At 43.0% G+C, this 16,084-nt stretch overlaps 1 protein-coding gene across 2 annotated transcripts in view; it reads left to right on the plus strand.

Moving 5' to 3' along the window:
- Positions 1 to 16,084, plus strand: part of LOC146345184 (5'-AMP-activated protein kinase subunit gamma-2) — a 73,749-nt gene that overhangs the window by 30,728 nt on the left and 26,937 nt on the right. For both annotated transcript variants that reach the window (XM_084859369.1, XM_084859370.1), the window contains 4 exons: positions 70 to 128; positions 9,850 to 9,895; positions 11,304 to 11,358; positions 14,891 to 15,017. In XM_084859369.1, the coding sequence (XP_084715495.1) occupies positions 70 to 128; positions 9,850 to 9,895; positions 11,304 to 11,358; positions 14,891 to 15,017 (287 nt within the window). The remainder of the gene's footprint in view (positions 1 to 69; positions 129 to 9,849; positions 9,896 to 11,303; positions 11,359 to 14,890; positions 15,018 to 16,084) is intronic.

Below are 16,084 nucleotides of genomic sequence, written 5' to 3' on the forward strand. Positions count from 1 at the left end.
TTAACTGAGTGTAAATAAGACATGATCTCAAACTCAAATGTGAAATGCTTTCCCTTTATCTTGTTGCAGGAATGTTAACTATTACAGATTTCATTAATATACTGCATAGATACTATAAGTCTCCAATGGTAGGTATCACCTCGTAATTGTGTCTATTTTTGTCAAAACAGCATGCCTAAAATGAAAGCATTGCTATAACGTATTGAATGGTTGAAATTGGATGGGTGGTGAAAGAACACTACCTTTTGAAAAAGACAGATTTGCTCTTAGATTTTGGGTTGACACATGAGAAATTGTGGGTCTCTGCTTTTCAGTATACCATCTGTGTAAAAAAGAATCAGTTCATTGAATTTTTATTTTATATTACAATTAGTTATTGTGTGACCTAGTTGCCCATCTTTGGGGGTGAGGAATAGAGATACTCTGTTCCTGACTCTATGTGTGTGTGTGTGTGTATGTGTGTCGGTCAGGGGCAGGGGTTAGGTTAACCATGGCATCCCAAATCAGTATAAAAAGCAGAAATAATATGAATGTAACACAGATATATGGAAAACATGTACCATGGAAAACAGCCACTTTGGTATAGCACATAGGATAAGTGTTGAACCCGGACTGCAGAGCCCTAGGTTCAAAGTCTGTCTTAACAATGAAAGTAACACATTGACCTTGGGCTAAGTCACTATCTCTCAGGCTAGCCTAACTGTTGTAAGGATGAAATGAGCCAACCCATCTTAATATGGTTAGACCAAGGGTGGGAAATTGAAGGAGGTTCAGGGGCCATTTTTGCCCACCCCCTTCTGTGTGCGCTGCAGTCCCTGCCCCCAATGGCACTGAAAAAAGTGTGGCCAAGTTGTTTGCAAGCTAATTTTTACCCTTTTGCTACTCCATAGCCACCACAGACAAGCAAACGAACTAATTTTGATCCTTTGGGTGTTCCGTAGCTACTACTGGCACGTGTGTGTGCGTGTATTACATAGTTAGGAACTGGCAGGGGGCAGATATAGCCCACAGACCATGTTTTGCCCACCTATGGCTTAGAGAGAGTGTAGGATTCAAATTTAAAATTGTGTGGGATCCAGTATGTACTGCTAGGATAGCATTTATGCTGCAAATCCAGCCTGAAACCCATGTTACTGGTGTTTGTTTGAACACAAAAGTGGTATTTGAAAATGTCAGTTCTTCAAGTTTGAACCTCTTCCGCCTTATGTACAGTGTTCAAATACACATATGCATGCATGTTGGTAAGTTCCAGCTCTCTCTTCAGTAAACACCTAGCATTTTGTTGGAACCAAATAAATTAACAGTACTACAAATTACTTTTTATTTCTTGTTTTTTACGGGAATAACTTCCTCTATTAATTTTTCAGTAAATAACTGAGTTGTGTGGGGGTAAACAATTAAATATGAGATAATTTAATGTGATCTGCTACTTGCATTTCCCTGTGTTCCTGAGGTGTTATGTTTTATTGAATTTGAGACCATTTTTTTTCATCTGTGAGTTTATACTCTGTTCCAAAAGATAGACATAGCTGGAATGGTGCACATTGACAAGCGGAGCAGATATGTTACTTTGCTACTGTCAGTAGTAACCCAGCTTCACATACAAAAACAGGGTAAAATCTAGTTATGTCTGCCAATCTGTAACACGGACACATCCTGCTATTGGCTGTGTTGTTATGACGTCATGGGATGTTCACAAACATCCTGATTGCTTATAGGGGAAACTGTAAGCATTGAATATTGACAAACTAATATAGCTTTTGTGAGATAACTAAGAGGTCATTTTGGCTTTGCACAGGGCTTTATGGATAGGAGGAGCTGTCTAAGCAGAGAAGCTGAAGCTTGGGATACTGAGTGAGGAGGGCCCAGGAGGCAGGCTAACCAAGGGAGGGGATCCAGAGGCATGGTAACTGAAGGAGGAAGGGGAATAGATTAGATGGTCTGAGACGGAAAAGATGTGCGGAAACCATGTGTGTAGTTGTTAGGAAGTTGGGGAAAGAGGGGCTAGTTTACGGTTGGCAAATCTTAAAATAAAAACATTTTGCCATTTGGTGGCAAGGCTAAGTGGCACGGCATGGCTAGTTAAGAAACAGAAACAATATAATGTTCTGTTCATCTTATAGGTACAGCATTGCATATGCTTACATCCCCTGCCATCTAGCAATACTATCTGCACTTATTAGGCTCTCACAAATCAATACAATCCACTATAACTGTGCCATGATCAAAAGTAGGAAATAATCTACAACTGAAAGTGAGCCAAGCTCTAGATTGCTACCTGTGTATGTGCATTATACAGTTAAAGAATTCAGACTATAGGAAATCCCACAAGCACGTTCGCTGTGGCTCATCATGATGTGTGCACCTATGCATTTTCTAACTGAATCATGCCCACACATATACACAGGACGAGCCTGACTTGGCTGCTTGCCAGGCTGAGTAGTGTGCCCCTCTGCTCATCTTCCTGATCTGTGGTGGGTGCCAACTTGAGTGGGCAAAAAGCCAAGATAGGCAGGCAACCTTCCTAGCTATGGTGGACTGACATTGGTGGGCTTGTTATACCTCGATCATGAGAGTGATGGTTGGTAAGCTCAACCAGCCGGTGCAGCTCTTTGCGGCATGCCTGTTTTCCTCCCTGTCTCTGTGTCTACCAGGTACCGTGGTGGGATATGAGGGCTGCTGCTTGGAGCAACTTGGAGGGAGACAGGCTTCTCTCACTGGACTACTCAAGGCCAGTGTTGCTGGAAGTGCAAGTTGCTGCCTCTCCCTGCCCAGTGTACTTGAGTGCACAGTGCACACATACACAAAACAAACACAAAATTTTAAACGGGAATGGGAAAACTTGATGAGGCATGAAAACTGGCTTCCGCTCTCTTGTCTGATAACTGGGGTTCCTCCTGTCCCAAAACTGACTAAGTTGGACAACACCCAGTTGGTTGGCAACCCTACAAAGTGGAACTATAGAAAATTCTCACACAAGGTCTAAGGACAGGAGAATCTATGTGATTGGGACAAAATGGGAATAGCTATGAAAACGAGCTTTGGAGGCTGGAAAACTGTGGACAAGGAGCCTAAAAAGGAAGTGGGGCTGAATTTCACATTAAATTGAACTAACCAGCTAAATCTTTGGCTGCAGGTCTGTATTTATAACAGATGCCTGTAACTTGTCAGGTACTTAGGTTTCCACTGACTCCGTTAGGATGCCGCATAGGTGAGTTGTCCCCAGTCCTGCTCCTGTCCTTTCCTTTCTCCTCTGTTTCTGTGCCACAAAACAGCTATGCATAATTAAGGTGCATAGTTTTTGTGAATCACCCAGAGAGCTTCCACTATTGGGCGGTATAGAAATTAAATAAATAAATAAGGTGTGGATTATTTCATGCTGAGGTGGTAATCTTCTGTCTTGGGGTCTCCAGTGTGGTGTCCATGGGCACCAGTGTGCCTGCAGACATCTTGCTTGGCCATCCATCAGGCTCCTTGCCCCTCCTGATTTTAATTGCATTTCTTATGATGTTTAAAATTGTTCATCTTATTTTTAATGGGGAGGCTGGCATGCTGCAAAGTGAAGTACTGCCCCCAGAACCATCTTTATTTGGGTTCAAAAGAGTGGCTTTGTGTTTTGGAGCTCAGACCACACCTCTGCCTTCTTTTAGTCTCACCAATTTGCTGTCCAGGAAATAAATACTGTGACCAGCCATGTCCACCAGGGTAGCCATTTTGTAAATGGGCAAGCCCCTATGGCAGCCATTTTGTGAGAGTGCCCATGACACTGTCAAAATTCCAACTGTGCCCACTGATTTAAAAAAGTTGGAGATCCCTGTCCATCTCTTGGCTGTACCAGTTTGGACTGCAGGTGGGGCCTCCCTTGAATGAATGCTCCTCTGTCCACAAAACACCCTGTACGTAGAAAGCTAGATGCTGGGCAGAAGGGCTCTTGTTTGCTATGCGGAGAGAATTTTGTGGATGGAGGAGCATTCAATGGTATGAGCCCGCACCAGCCAAAGTTTGCCATCATAGTGAGGATAAGACCAGTCATGCATCTGTGAATGTTGGCTATCACCATCAGAGTGGTAGTACTAGCTTATGCATTTCTGATGTGCTGATGAAGCAGTTTTACCCTGTCCAAAAGCAACTACTGGTAGTGAGTGATTCACTGGAATTTCTAGTTGTTCAACAATACTGGTTTCTCACTTGTAGTATTGCTTGGACTCCAAAGTTGATTCCCTTTACCTGAGTTGTTATACAGTACTCTGTATTTAGTTTCTCCATCTAGAGGATGCATGTCGATAGTAATCTTCCACTTGATTAGCAAAATCAGCAAGTCATTTGATACTAAATTTTGCCTTTATTTTAAAAGGAATAGCAGCAGTGGGAATTAATTATATTTGAATAGGGCTCTTCAGATGAAAAAGCTACTCTGTAAAGTACCTATTAACTCTGCTGGGCTCTAAATTAATAGTAGCAGGAGAAGCAAGATTCTTTATTTTTGCACAAATTACAATCAACCATTTAATGTGTAGAAAATAAATAGCCTTGCTCAGAGTCAGCTACTAAAACCATAAATTCACTAAGTAGTTTTAATGAATTGCATGATGGAATTAATCATGGTGTAAATAGAATTACTTGGCTCAATTCAAACAATCCTCCATACTATGGTTGGAGGATCAGGAATATACTGAAGGGTTGTGCATCTTCTCCCACTCCCCTTTCTCGCTTGTTAATTTCCTTTTCCCTTTCCCATGTCCTGGGGCTTTTTTCATCTGAATTTGGTAAACTATGATTAGATGAAATGAGGGGATGGAGGAGGGAATTGACACTCACACAGCGGAACACATTACTGCCATTATCATACTGCCCCTATATAAACCTATGGTGCGGCCACACGTGGAATACTGTGTCCAGTTCTGGTCACCACATCTAAAAAAAGTTACCGTAGAGCTGGAAAAAGTGCAGAAAAGGCATCTAAAATGATCAAGGGACTGGAGCATCTCCCCTAGGAGGGAAGGTTACAACAGCTGAGATTGTTTAGCTTGGAAAGAAGGAGGGTGAGGGGAGACAAGATGGAGGTCTACAAAAATATGCATGGTGTGGAGAATGTGGATAGGGAGACATTTTTCTCCCTCTCTCAAAATACTAGAACATGGGGTCATCCCATGAAGCTGATGGTTGGAGATTCAGGACAGATAAAAGGAAGGACTTCTTCACATAGCTTATAGTTAAACTATAGAATTCGCTGCCACAGGATGTAGTGATGGCCACCAATTTAGATGGCTTTAAAAGCGGGTTAGACAAATTCCTGGAGGAAAAGGCTATCAATGGCTACTAGTCCTGCTGGCTATGTGCTACCTCCAGTACCAGAGGCAGTGAACCTAAGGACACCAGTTGCTGGGGAACATGGGTGGGAGGGTGCTGTTGCGCTCATGCCCTGCTTGTGGTATCCTGGTGGTCAGCTGCTTGGCCACTGTGTGAACAGAATGCTGGACTAGATGGACCTTTGGTCTGATCCAGCATGGCTCGTCTTATATTCTTATGACCCTCTAGCATATTCTGGATCAACAAAATGAGCCATTATGTTTGACTCTGGTTTGTCATGATAAGAGGTCAGATGTAATCTTGTGAATTTTAGGTTTCAAATAGTACTGTATCTTCCCTCATCTTTGAAATAGAAATCATAGTTTCTGATGATTGGGCTGGTGTATGTATAACTCTAGCTCCCTGCAAACCATGGCTTTCAAATTGGGGGCCAGCCTCAAGAATTCCTGATGATTCCTCACTCACTCTCCTCCCCTCTTCAGCATAATTTTCCCTTTCCTTTCCTGGTGTTAACCCTGGTTTCATGCTACACATGCATTCATAATCCTGCTTTGCAAACACCCTTCAAACTATTTTACAAGGGAACCTTAGCTTGCATGGTTGCAATAAAAGCTGGTTAGTGCCAAGGAGGGAGTAGAAAGAATTATTTGGAGAGGGGAGCTCCATTCATGAGTCTGGCTCTTAATTTGCAAACCATGGTTTGTTGGGAGCCTAGAGTGTTATATCTGCACTGGACCATTATGAGCTTCAAAGCCCCCAAATAACAGTGTTTGTATTTATACAGCAATAAAATCCAGTGGTATTCTGGAAGAGTTGCATATGTTCCAAAAGTTTACAGATGTTTTCCATATTTGCTGCTCTGTATGGATCCCATTTCTTTTTTTTAGTTCATCATGAGGAAAGCTAGAGTTTCTAGAGTAACCAGAGTTTCTATTTTGCATTAGAGTACCAAACACCCTTGCCAAGGGATTTGTGTACAAAGCTCAAGTTTTTTCCATTGCTACAAACATTCCAGTCATTACTTGAAGCATTACAGTTGCAGTAATGTCAGAAAGTCAAACTATATGCCCAAACTGGTACATGGTTTAAAGGAAGCTGCAAAGATTCAGACCCTTTAAAGAAGATTTCTGATTTCTTCATCTAGACAGAGAAACAAAATGCCTCTTGCTCTTGTGGTTTGCATGGTGTCAAGACAGCAGTTAGCAGTTTTAGAACCCAAATTAGGAGATAAACATTCAAGAGCCAGACCTGTTAAACCCCAGCTTCTGGAGTATAGTATGATGGGATGACAAAATTATTTGTTGCTGTATCATCCCAACTCCATAAATCCTCTATGGCAATGGCAGGGAAATATGCTGAATCCCTAACCATCTCATGCCAGACTCTCCAGTGTTTTCACCCCTCCTATTTTCTGAGTCAAGTATGTCATGAATCTAGTGTAGTCACTTCATGCTGTTGTGGGGATAGGATATTGGATTAATATAGGTGTGGTTGTGTAGAATGGGTGTGCAGATACAGGGTCCTGAAGGGGATCAGGAGATTGATACATGATCCTTGCAGAAGGGTTGGGGCTGTGCCACGCACATGTGTGCAAGTGCACATAATGGTAAGCCAATATAACTGTGCTGGATGGAGCTGCCTGTCTGTGACTTGCATACATAATGCTAATAGACATGTGCCGCAAGCTCCTTTTCTTCCCTCTCACTTCCCTTTCCTTCCCTGGTGCACCATTATGTCTGCACTAATATTGGCCATACTTAGCTCTGAAACCAGGACTCGACGCTGGATTGTAAAACCTGGTTCGTTCTGCTGTAGACATAATGCTGCACCATAGGTAACACTAACCTGGGATGGTAAGGGGAAATTTGTGTGATCTTTTTTTGTTTTCAGAAATTTATTCCTGATCTTTTAACCATGGTCAGATGATTAGCGTTATGTCTGCATCAGGCTAGGATGGCAGGTGATTGCTCACAAAAAGTGGCATTTTATAATACCCTTAAAGAAAGCGCTTTGTAAAGCATGCATGGGGCTTCCAATAACTACAAAGCGATGAGAGGGAACAGGTGGGCTGGCTGCCGATCAATTTCTGATGTAATCTACAGAAGAGAATGGAGTTTGCAAAAGCAAAAACATTTGGGCATGATTTTCTTTTTGACAGCTGAATAATGGTGGTAAGTTCTATTCTTGGTTACTACTTCAGAGCGAACTCATTTGGTTTTTAAATTAAAGCTATAATCTGCATGAACAAACCTCTTTAGTGACTACCATTTCTCAGAGGTGTTCTGTTTAGTGTAATCGATTTAGGGAAGTACAGTTTCATTTTCAAAACATTATGCAGATCAGACATTTGATCGTCCTAGATATGGCATTAGGAATTGGTATTCATTTTCCTTACAGCCTCCATTCCTACTTAATGTAGCATGTTTGCAACGTAGCATATGGAAATGACTCAGATTGGAATGCAGTTGCAATTGGAATATAGAGCCCAGTGTGCACGGGATCTGTGTGTTCACCTGGGGGTTTGGTTTCATTCCCAATTTGACAGGTTCTCTAAGTACATTTTAAAATCACCCACGTTGTTGTTGTTGTTGTTGTTGTTATATTTATTTATATCCCGCCTTTTCCCCAGTACTGGGACTCAAGGCGGCCTTACAACGTTAAATCTGCTACAGTTAAAACCTATTAATAGAAATATAAATACAATTGTATAAAAGTTTAAAATATAATTAAATCATCAATATTAAAATTGTAAAGATATTAAAACATTAAAAGACAACTAGAACAACAAAAATGGTATCCATACGTTGCATTTTCCCAGGTCCAGACTAGTTATCCCCAAAGGCCTGCTGGAACAAAAAAGTTTTTGCATGCCTGCGAAAACGTATCAAGGAGGGTGCCCCTCTCGCCTCCCTGGGAAGGGAGTTCCAGAGCCTTGGGGCAGCCAAGGCTACATCAGGCGTGCCTGTGATGATGGTGGGATGGCGAGAAGGGCTTCCTCTGAAGTTCTCAGGGCACGAGTAGGCTCATAAGGGAGAATACGGTCTTTCAGATAACCTGGACCTGAGCCATATAGGGCTTTATAGGACATAACCAGCACTTTGAATTGTGCCTGGAAACAGACTGGGAGACAGTGAAGCTGTTGTAACACGGGAGTTGTATGCTCCCTGTAACCAGCCCCAGTCAGCAGTCTGGCCTTAGTTCTTTGAACCAGCTGAAGTTTCCGAACACTCTTCTGAGGCAGCCCCACGTAGAGCGCGTTACAGTAATCCAAACGGGATGTAACTAAGGCATGTGTCACTGTGGCCAAGTCAGACATCTCAAGGAACAGGTGCAGCTGGCGCACTAGCTTTAACTGTGCAAATGCACTCCTGGCCACCGCTGAAACCTGGGCATCCAGGCTGAGGGCTGAATCCAGAAGTACACCCAAGCTGCGAACCTGTGTCTTCAGGGCGAGTGTAACCCCATCCAGCACAAGCTGTATCCCTATTCCCTGATCTACCTTTCGACTGACCAGGAGCACCTCTGTCTTGTCTGGATTAAGCTTCAATTTGTTTGCCCTCATCCAGTCCATTACTGCAGACAGACACCGGTTCAGAACCCCAACAGCTTCCTTGGAATTAGATGGAAAGGAAAAGTAGAGTTGGGTGTCATCAGCGTACTGGTGAAACCGAACCCCAGAACTCTGGATAACCTCCCCCAGTGGTTCCATGTATATGTTAAATAGCATGGGGGACAAAACAGAACCCTGAGGGGCCCCACAAGCCAATGGCCAGGGAGTCGAACAGGAGTCCTCCAGCACCACCTTCTGGGTCCGCCCCTCCGAGAAGGAATGGAGCCACTGTAAAACAGTGCCATCCCAGCGAGGCGGCCCAGAAGGATACCATAGTCGATGGTATCGAAAGCCGCTGAGAGGTCCAGCAGAACCAACAGGGACACACTCCCCCTGTCTAGTTCCCGGTGTAGGTCATCCACCAAGGCGACCAAAGCTGTTTCTGTCCCATAACCGGGTCTGAAGCCGGATTGAAATGGATCTAGATAATCTGTCTCATCCAGGAATCTCCGGAGTTGGGAGGCCACCACACGCTCCAATATCTTGCCCAGAAATGGAATATTGGAGACTGGCCAATAATTACCCAATATAGTGGGGTTCAGGGAGGGCTTTTTTTAACAAAGGTCTCACCACCGCCTCCTTCAAGCAGGCTGGAATTCTGCCTTGCCTAAGGGAGGCATTAACCACTCCCCTTACCCACTCGGCCAGTCCACCTCTGGCTGCTTTTATGAGCCAGGAAGGGCAAGGATCTAGAACACACGTGGTGGCTCTCACCTCTCCAAGGATCCTGTCCACATCCTCAGGCTGTACAAATTGTACAGCCTGAGGATGTACAATTTATCACACATTGCAATAAATAATGCTTGCTTATGAACCCTATTCTTCAGTCTAAACATTTTTACTTGAAGGCAGATCCCCTTTATTTCATTGGATATTTTAAATATATGTGCTAAAGATTAGAGTTTTACTCTCTTTTTTTCCCTTTGCAGGTACAAATCTATGAATTAGAGGAACACAAGATTGAAACATGGAGGGGTAAGTGCACTTTGTGACCCACAAAACCTGTTGTGCAGCACTTCATGCTGTTGCCCTTCTTGCTTCATTAGCCTGAGAACCCAGATATTCCTGGGATCTGCCCAGCAAGCCCGTAGGCGTGACTGTTGGAAGCTGTTTCAACTGCTCATACTTGGGAACCACAAACCTTGGGACATCCTGTTCCAGGCTGGCAACTGAGATTGCTTTGGCCGGTCCTAGGAGTACTGGGGTGGTTGACGGGGTTTGTGGGGTTCAGCTGCCTACACTGGTGCTGGAAAGGGACACATTGGTACAGCAGTTCAGCGTTTTATGGATCGCTCCCTACAGCTATAAAGAAGCTTTCCTGAAGGAAACTTGTGCGAAAAGAAGTTTATTTTCCATCTAATTGCATGCTGAACCTCTAAAGAAGTTTTATAAGTGTGAGTGTTATTTCCACCTAATCCTCCATTCCCTCTTGAATTTATATTTTTACTCATACTTTTGATGCAGTGACTCCCTCCAGTGAAAAAACTCAAGTCCCTTGCAATCCATGGGATATAAGCACTGTCATAGAAGCAGCTGTATTTGAATCTGTCTTTGTTAATGAAAGTTCTGAAATGTTGTTCACCTTTTTCAGTTTAAAAAGACCCTAAGAAACATTGGCCTACAATAAGAAAGCAATCAAGATTTATGCAGTGCAATTTATAATATGAGCAGTTAAACTTCGGAAAAGCAGAAAATGCCAACTGCATTTCTAGAAGGGAGTGCCTTTTAAAGTTGTTGGTTATATTTCACAAAACTAAATCCCTAAAATTCTAAAGGGATTAGCACTGCTCAAATTAAGGCAGACAAAGATGCCCTTTGTCTCTGCTCGCCTACTCAGGTTACTCCTCAGGAAATGATGATAGGATGAAAATTTTAAGATCTGTCAGAAAATTTTAATTATGAAGATGTGTCCTTGAGGCATGCTATGAATCACAGAAAAGGTTGGAAGTCCATTCATTCTTACAGGCCCATTTTAAGACTATGTTGCCCTTTTGAACTGTGTTTACTTCAGTTATCTGAAACACTTCTCTAAAATATCCTGTGTACAACCTTTGTGGACTTGCCTTTTTTATTAAGGTAATTGTGTGCGTGATTATACTGACCTCTAGTGGTTACTCTCCTGAGCCATGTTGTTCTTTAATTTTGAAACCTTTAACATCACTTTCATATGCAGTGCTCGTTGCAAGGGTTACATAGCTGAAACCAGTTATTTTCCCTTCCCCAATTGTGACTGTTAAATCATCTTGGTATTAAAATGTCAAGAGATGCCTATTTCCTTACAGCAAAGATACTCATTCTTATGAAATATTTGGTGGTGGTGGTGGTGGTGATAATGGTTGTTACTGATGTATGAAAGCATTGACTCTGGTTTCTAATTATACAGAGCTTTATTTACAAGAAACCTTTAAGCCTTTAGTGAATATTTCACCAGATGCAAGGCAAGTTGTGCTTTTTTATTTTTTATTTTTTCTATGTAAATTGCATTAAAGCATCCATCACAAAACTCTAACGGACTACTTAAAACTAATGGCATACGTGTTAGAACTTGTTTTCAGTACCTCATGGAAATCTTTGTGGCTTATCTTAGAATAAGTTTTCCAAAAATAAATTTCTAGTTTCTTGATCATGAGTGTATGACTACCTGAATTTTCTTTTTTACTGTCCCTGTTTCAGTTTATATCTGTTGCTCTATGTATTGATGCAACACATATAAACTGAAACAGGGACGGTAAAAAAGAAAATTCAGGTAGACCTGATAGACAGAGTGCCTGAGGAACTATGGACGGAGGTCCGTAACATTGTTCAGGAGGCAGCAACGAAATCCATCCCAAAGAAAAAGAAATGCAAGAAAGCCAACTGGCTGTCTGATGAGGCTTTACAAGTAGCTGAGGAAAGAAGGGAAGCGAAAAGCAAGGGAGAAAGGGGAAGATATATCCACCTGAATGCAGAGTTCCAGAGAATAGCAAGGAGAGACAAGAAGGCCTTCTTAAATGAACAATGCAAAGAAATCGAGGAAAACAATAGAATGGGAAAGACTAGAGATCTCTTCAAGAAAATTGGAGATCTCAAGGGAACGTTTTGTGCAAAGACGGGCATGATAAAGGACAAAGAAGGCAGGGACCTAACAGAAGCAGATGAGATTAAGAAGAGGTGGCAAGAATACACAGAAGAACTATACAGAAAAGATCTTAATGTCCCTGATAGACTCTTTCACCCTCAACAAGAGGCTCTTGAGATCCTCTTCGCTTTCTGCCATTAGGGTGGTATCGTCTGCATATCGGAGGGTGTTGATAATTCTCCCAGCAATCTTAATTCCGACCTCTGATTCATCCAACCCGGCATTTCTCATGATGTACTCTGCATATAAGTTAAATAAGCAGGGTGACACTATGCAGCCTGGTCGTACTCCTTTCCCAATTTTGAACCACTCGGTTGTTCCATGTCTGGTTCTTACTGTTGCTTCTTGACCCTCGTACAGGTTTCTCAGGAGACAGGTAAGGTGGTCTGGTACTCCCATCACTTTAAGAATTTGCCACAGTTTGTTGTGATCCACACAATCAAAGGCTTTAGCGTAGTCAATGAAGCAGAAATAGACATTTTTCTGGAATTCTCTTGCTTTCTCCATGATCCAGCGAATGTTGGCGATTTCATCTCTAGTTCCTCTGCCTCTTCGAAACCCCGCTTGTACTTCCGGTAGTTCTCGGTTCGCATACTGCTGAAGCCTAGCTTGTAGGATTTTGAGCATCACTTTGCTGGCATGTGAAATGAGCGCAGTTGTGCGGTAGTTTGAACACTCTTTGGCGTTGCCCTTCTTTGGAACTGGAATGTAAACTGACCTTTTCCAGTCTTGTGGCCACTGTTGAGTGTTCCAAATTTGTTGGCATATTGAATGCAGCACTTTAACAGCATCATCTTTTAGGATTTTAAATAGCTCAGCTGGAATACTGTCATCTCCACTAGCTTTGTTAGTAATGCTTCCTAAGGCCCACTTGACTTCACTCTCGAGGATGTCCGCTCAAGTTCAGTGACCGCACTATCATGGCTATCAGGGACATTCAGATCTTTCCTGTATAGTTCTTCTGTGTATTCTTGCCACCTCTTCTTAATCTCATCTGCTTCTGTTAGGTCCCTGCCTTCTTGGTCCTTTATCATGCCTGTCTTTGCACAAAACATTTCCTTGATATCTCCGATTTTCTTGAAGAGATCTCTAGTCTTTCCCATTCTGTTGTTTTCCTCGATTTCTTTGCATTGTTCATTTAAGAAGGCCTTCTTGTCTCTCCTTGATATTCTCTGGAACTCTGCATTCATGTGGATATATCTTCCCCTTTCTCCCTTGCTTTTCGCTTCCCTTCTTTCCTCAGCTACTTGTAATGCCTCATCACACTGCCACTTTGCTTTCTTGCATTTCTTTTTCTTTGGGATGGATTTCGTTGCTGCCTCCTGAACAATGTTATGGACCTCCGTCCATAGTTCCTCAGGCACTCTGTCTATCAGGTCTAATCCCTGAAATCTATTCCTCACCTCCACTGTATATTCATAAGGGATATGATTGAGGTCATACCTGAATGGTTTAGTGGTTTTCCCTACGTTCTTCAATTTAAGCCGAAATTTTGCAAGAAGCAGCTCATGATCTGAGCCACAGTCAGCTCCAGGTCTTGTTTTTACTGACTGTATGGAGCTTCTCCATCTTTGGCTGCAAAGGACATAACCAGTCTGATTTCGATATTGACCATCTGGTGATGTCCATGTGTAGAGTCATCTCTTGTGCTGTTGGAAAAGAGTGTTTGCTATGATCAGCGTGTTCTCTTGGCAAAACTCTATTAGCTTTTGTCCTGCTTCATTTTGTACACCAAGGCCATGCCTGCCTGTTATCCCGGTGATTTCTTGACTTCCTACTTTAGCATTCCAATCCCCTATGATGAAGAGGACATCTTTTTTTGGTGTTAGTTCTAGAAGGTGTTGTAGGTCTTCATAGAACCGATCAACCTCAGCTTCTTCGGCAACAGTGGTTGGGGCATAGACTTGAATTACTGTGATGTTGAATGGTTTACCTTGGATTCGTACTGAGATCATTCTATCATTTTTAAGATTGTACCCCAGTACTGCTTTTCCCACCCGTTTGTTGACTATGAGTGCTACTCCATTTCTTCTAAGGGATTCTTGCCCACAATAGTAGATATGATGGTCACCTGAATTAAATTCGCCCATGCCTGTCCATTTTAGTTCACTGATTCCCAAGATGTCGATGTTCAATCTTGCCATCTCATGTTTGACCACCTCCAGCTTACCTTGATTCATTGATCTGACATTCCAGGTTCCTAAACAATATTGTTCTTTACAGCATCGGACTTTCTTTTCACCACCAGACACATCCACAGCTGAGTGTCCTTTCGGCTTTGGCCCAGCTGCTTCACTCTTTCTGGCGCTACTTGGAAATACCCTCTGCTCTTCCCCAGTAGTATATTGGACACCTTCCGAGCTGCGGGGCTCATCTTCTGGCGTCATATCTTTTAGCCTTGTGATACGTTCCATGGGGTTTTCTTGGCAAGAATACTGGAGTGGGTTGCCATTTTCTTCTCCAGTAGACCACATTTTGTCAGAACTCTCTGCCATGACCTGTCTGTCTTGGGTGGCCCTGCACGGCATAGCTTTTGGCTTCACTGAGTTACGCAAGCCCCTTCGCCACAACAAGGCAGTGATCCATGAAGGGGCCCCTTAAATACAAAAATGTTTTTTCTCTCAGAGCTTTTCTAATTTTGTTTTCACTAATAGGTTTTGATATAATGTTGATATTAAACTATGGTGTAGCTTGTCTAACTGAAATGGCTGACTTGGGCATGTTTAAACATGCATAGGAGTGTGCCTTTAAACAGTTTGGCCCTATGTAGCTTTTGGGGACGGGAGGGGAGTAAGTGCTTTTTTGGATGTCACAGTAAAATATACTAATAGTTGCAATAACTTTCTCTGCAGCCTTTTTGATGCTGTATATTCACTGATCAAAAACAAAATCCACAGATTGCCAGTTATTGACCCTGTGAGTGGAAATGCACTTTATATACTTACCCATAAAAGAATACTGAAGTTTCTCCAGCTTTTTGTAAGTAAATTAATCATTTTCTTCTCCTACTGGTTGAACCTTCAATAAACAAATTTTACTGTTAATGTAATGTCTCTTTATAAACTGTATTGATATAACATCTTGCCTAAGTTGTCTTCATTCAAAATTACTTTTCTTGGTAGAGAAATAATAGGTATGTTGAGGAACCAAGAATCCTTCTCATTGTCTCTTTTCTAGACTTCCATATTGTAGTGTTCACAGCTATGATAACTGTGCAGAAAGTGTTTTAATTTGTATGTTTGTGAGATCAGGCATTCCCTAAAAAAAGACTGAAAATTATCCAGTTGCTTTTGCAAGTGACACTTAAAAGCACCTCATCATTTGTGTGTGGTGTGGTGGAGAGACTGACTTCAGGGCTGGTGCAAGATCTTCTGCCACCTGAGGAAAGAGAGCACATATGTGCCTCTGCCACGTCTCCACCCGTCACTCCCCATTGACCTACTGTGATGCCCTTCTATGTGCCACATCTCCCCCGCCACCCCACCACGTCTCCAGGCTCCCCACCACCAGCAGCCATGTCTCCTCACTGTGTGTCACATCTCCCCACCTTGCCACATACCACATCTCCCCCCCCCCACGTCTCCCCCATTAGCTTGCATCTTGCTGCTGCCACTGTTGGTGCTACTGTGGCTCTCTGAAGAGCCACATGAGCTGTAAAAAGTAAAGCTGTTCTCCAGGACATCCCTCCCACAACACCTGGCTCTAAGGAAGGACCCCTCAGAGACAGACATTTGGGCCTGTCTGGCTCTCTAAACAGCCATGTTGGCCACTTTTTATGGCTGGGGTGGCTCTTCAGAGAGTCTGCCCTCTAAGATGGCCCTGAGAAGATCCTCAGGGCAAGCCAGAGGGCAGGTGGCTGCTCCAGAGAGCCCTGCTGGTTGCTCTCCCCCTGTGGTATTTGCCGCAGGGGGAGAGTGGGGCTGGCAGGGCTCTCTGGAGCACCCACTCTTACGCTGCTGGGCTGGACTGCATCTGGAGAACCCAATCATCTCCATTCTCCCACTGTGGCAAATCTCTAGAGCTCCTCCCTGCTCAGGTGCTCACCA

The sequence above is a fragment of the Heloderma suspectum genome, chromosome 5, assembly GCF_057233095.1.
Source record: "Heloderma suspectum isolate Gila_16-S chromosome 5, 16-S_ref, whole genome shotgun sequence".
NCBI classification, from domain to species: domain Eukaryota; kingdom Metazoa; phylum Chordata; class Lepidosauria; order Squamata; family Helodermatidae; genus Heloderma; species Heloderma suspectum.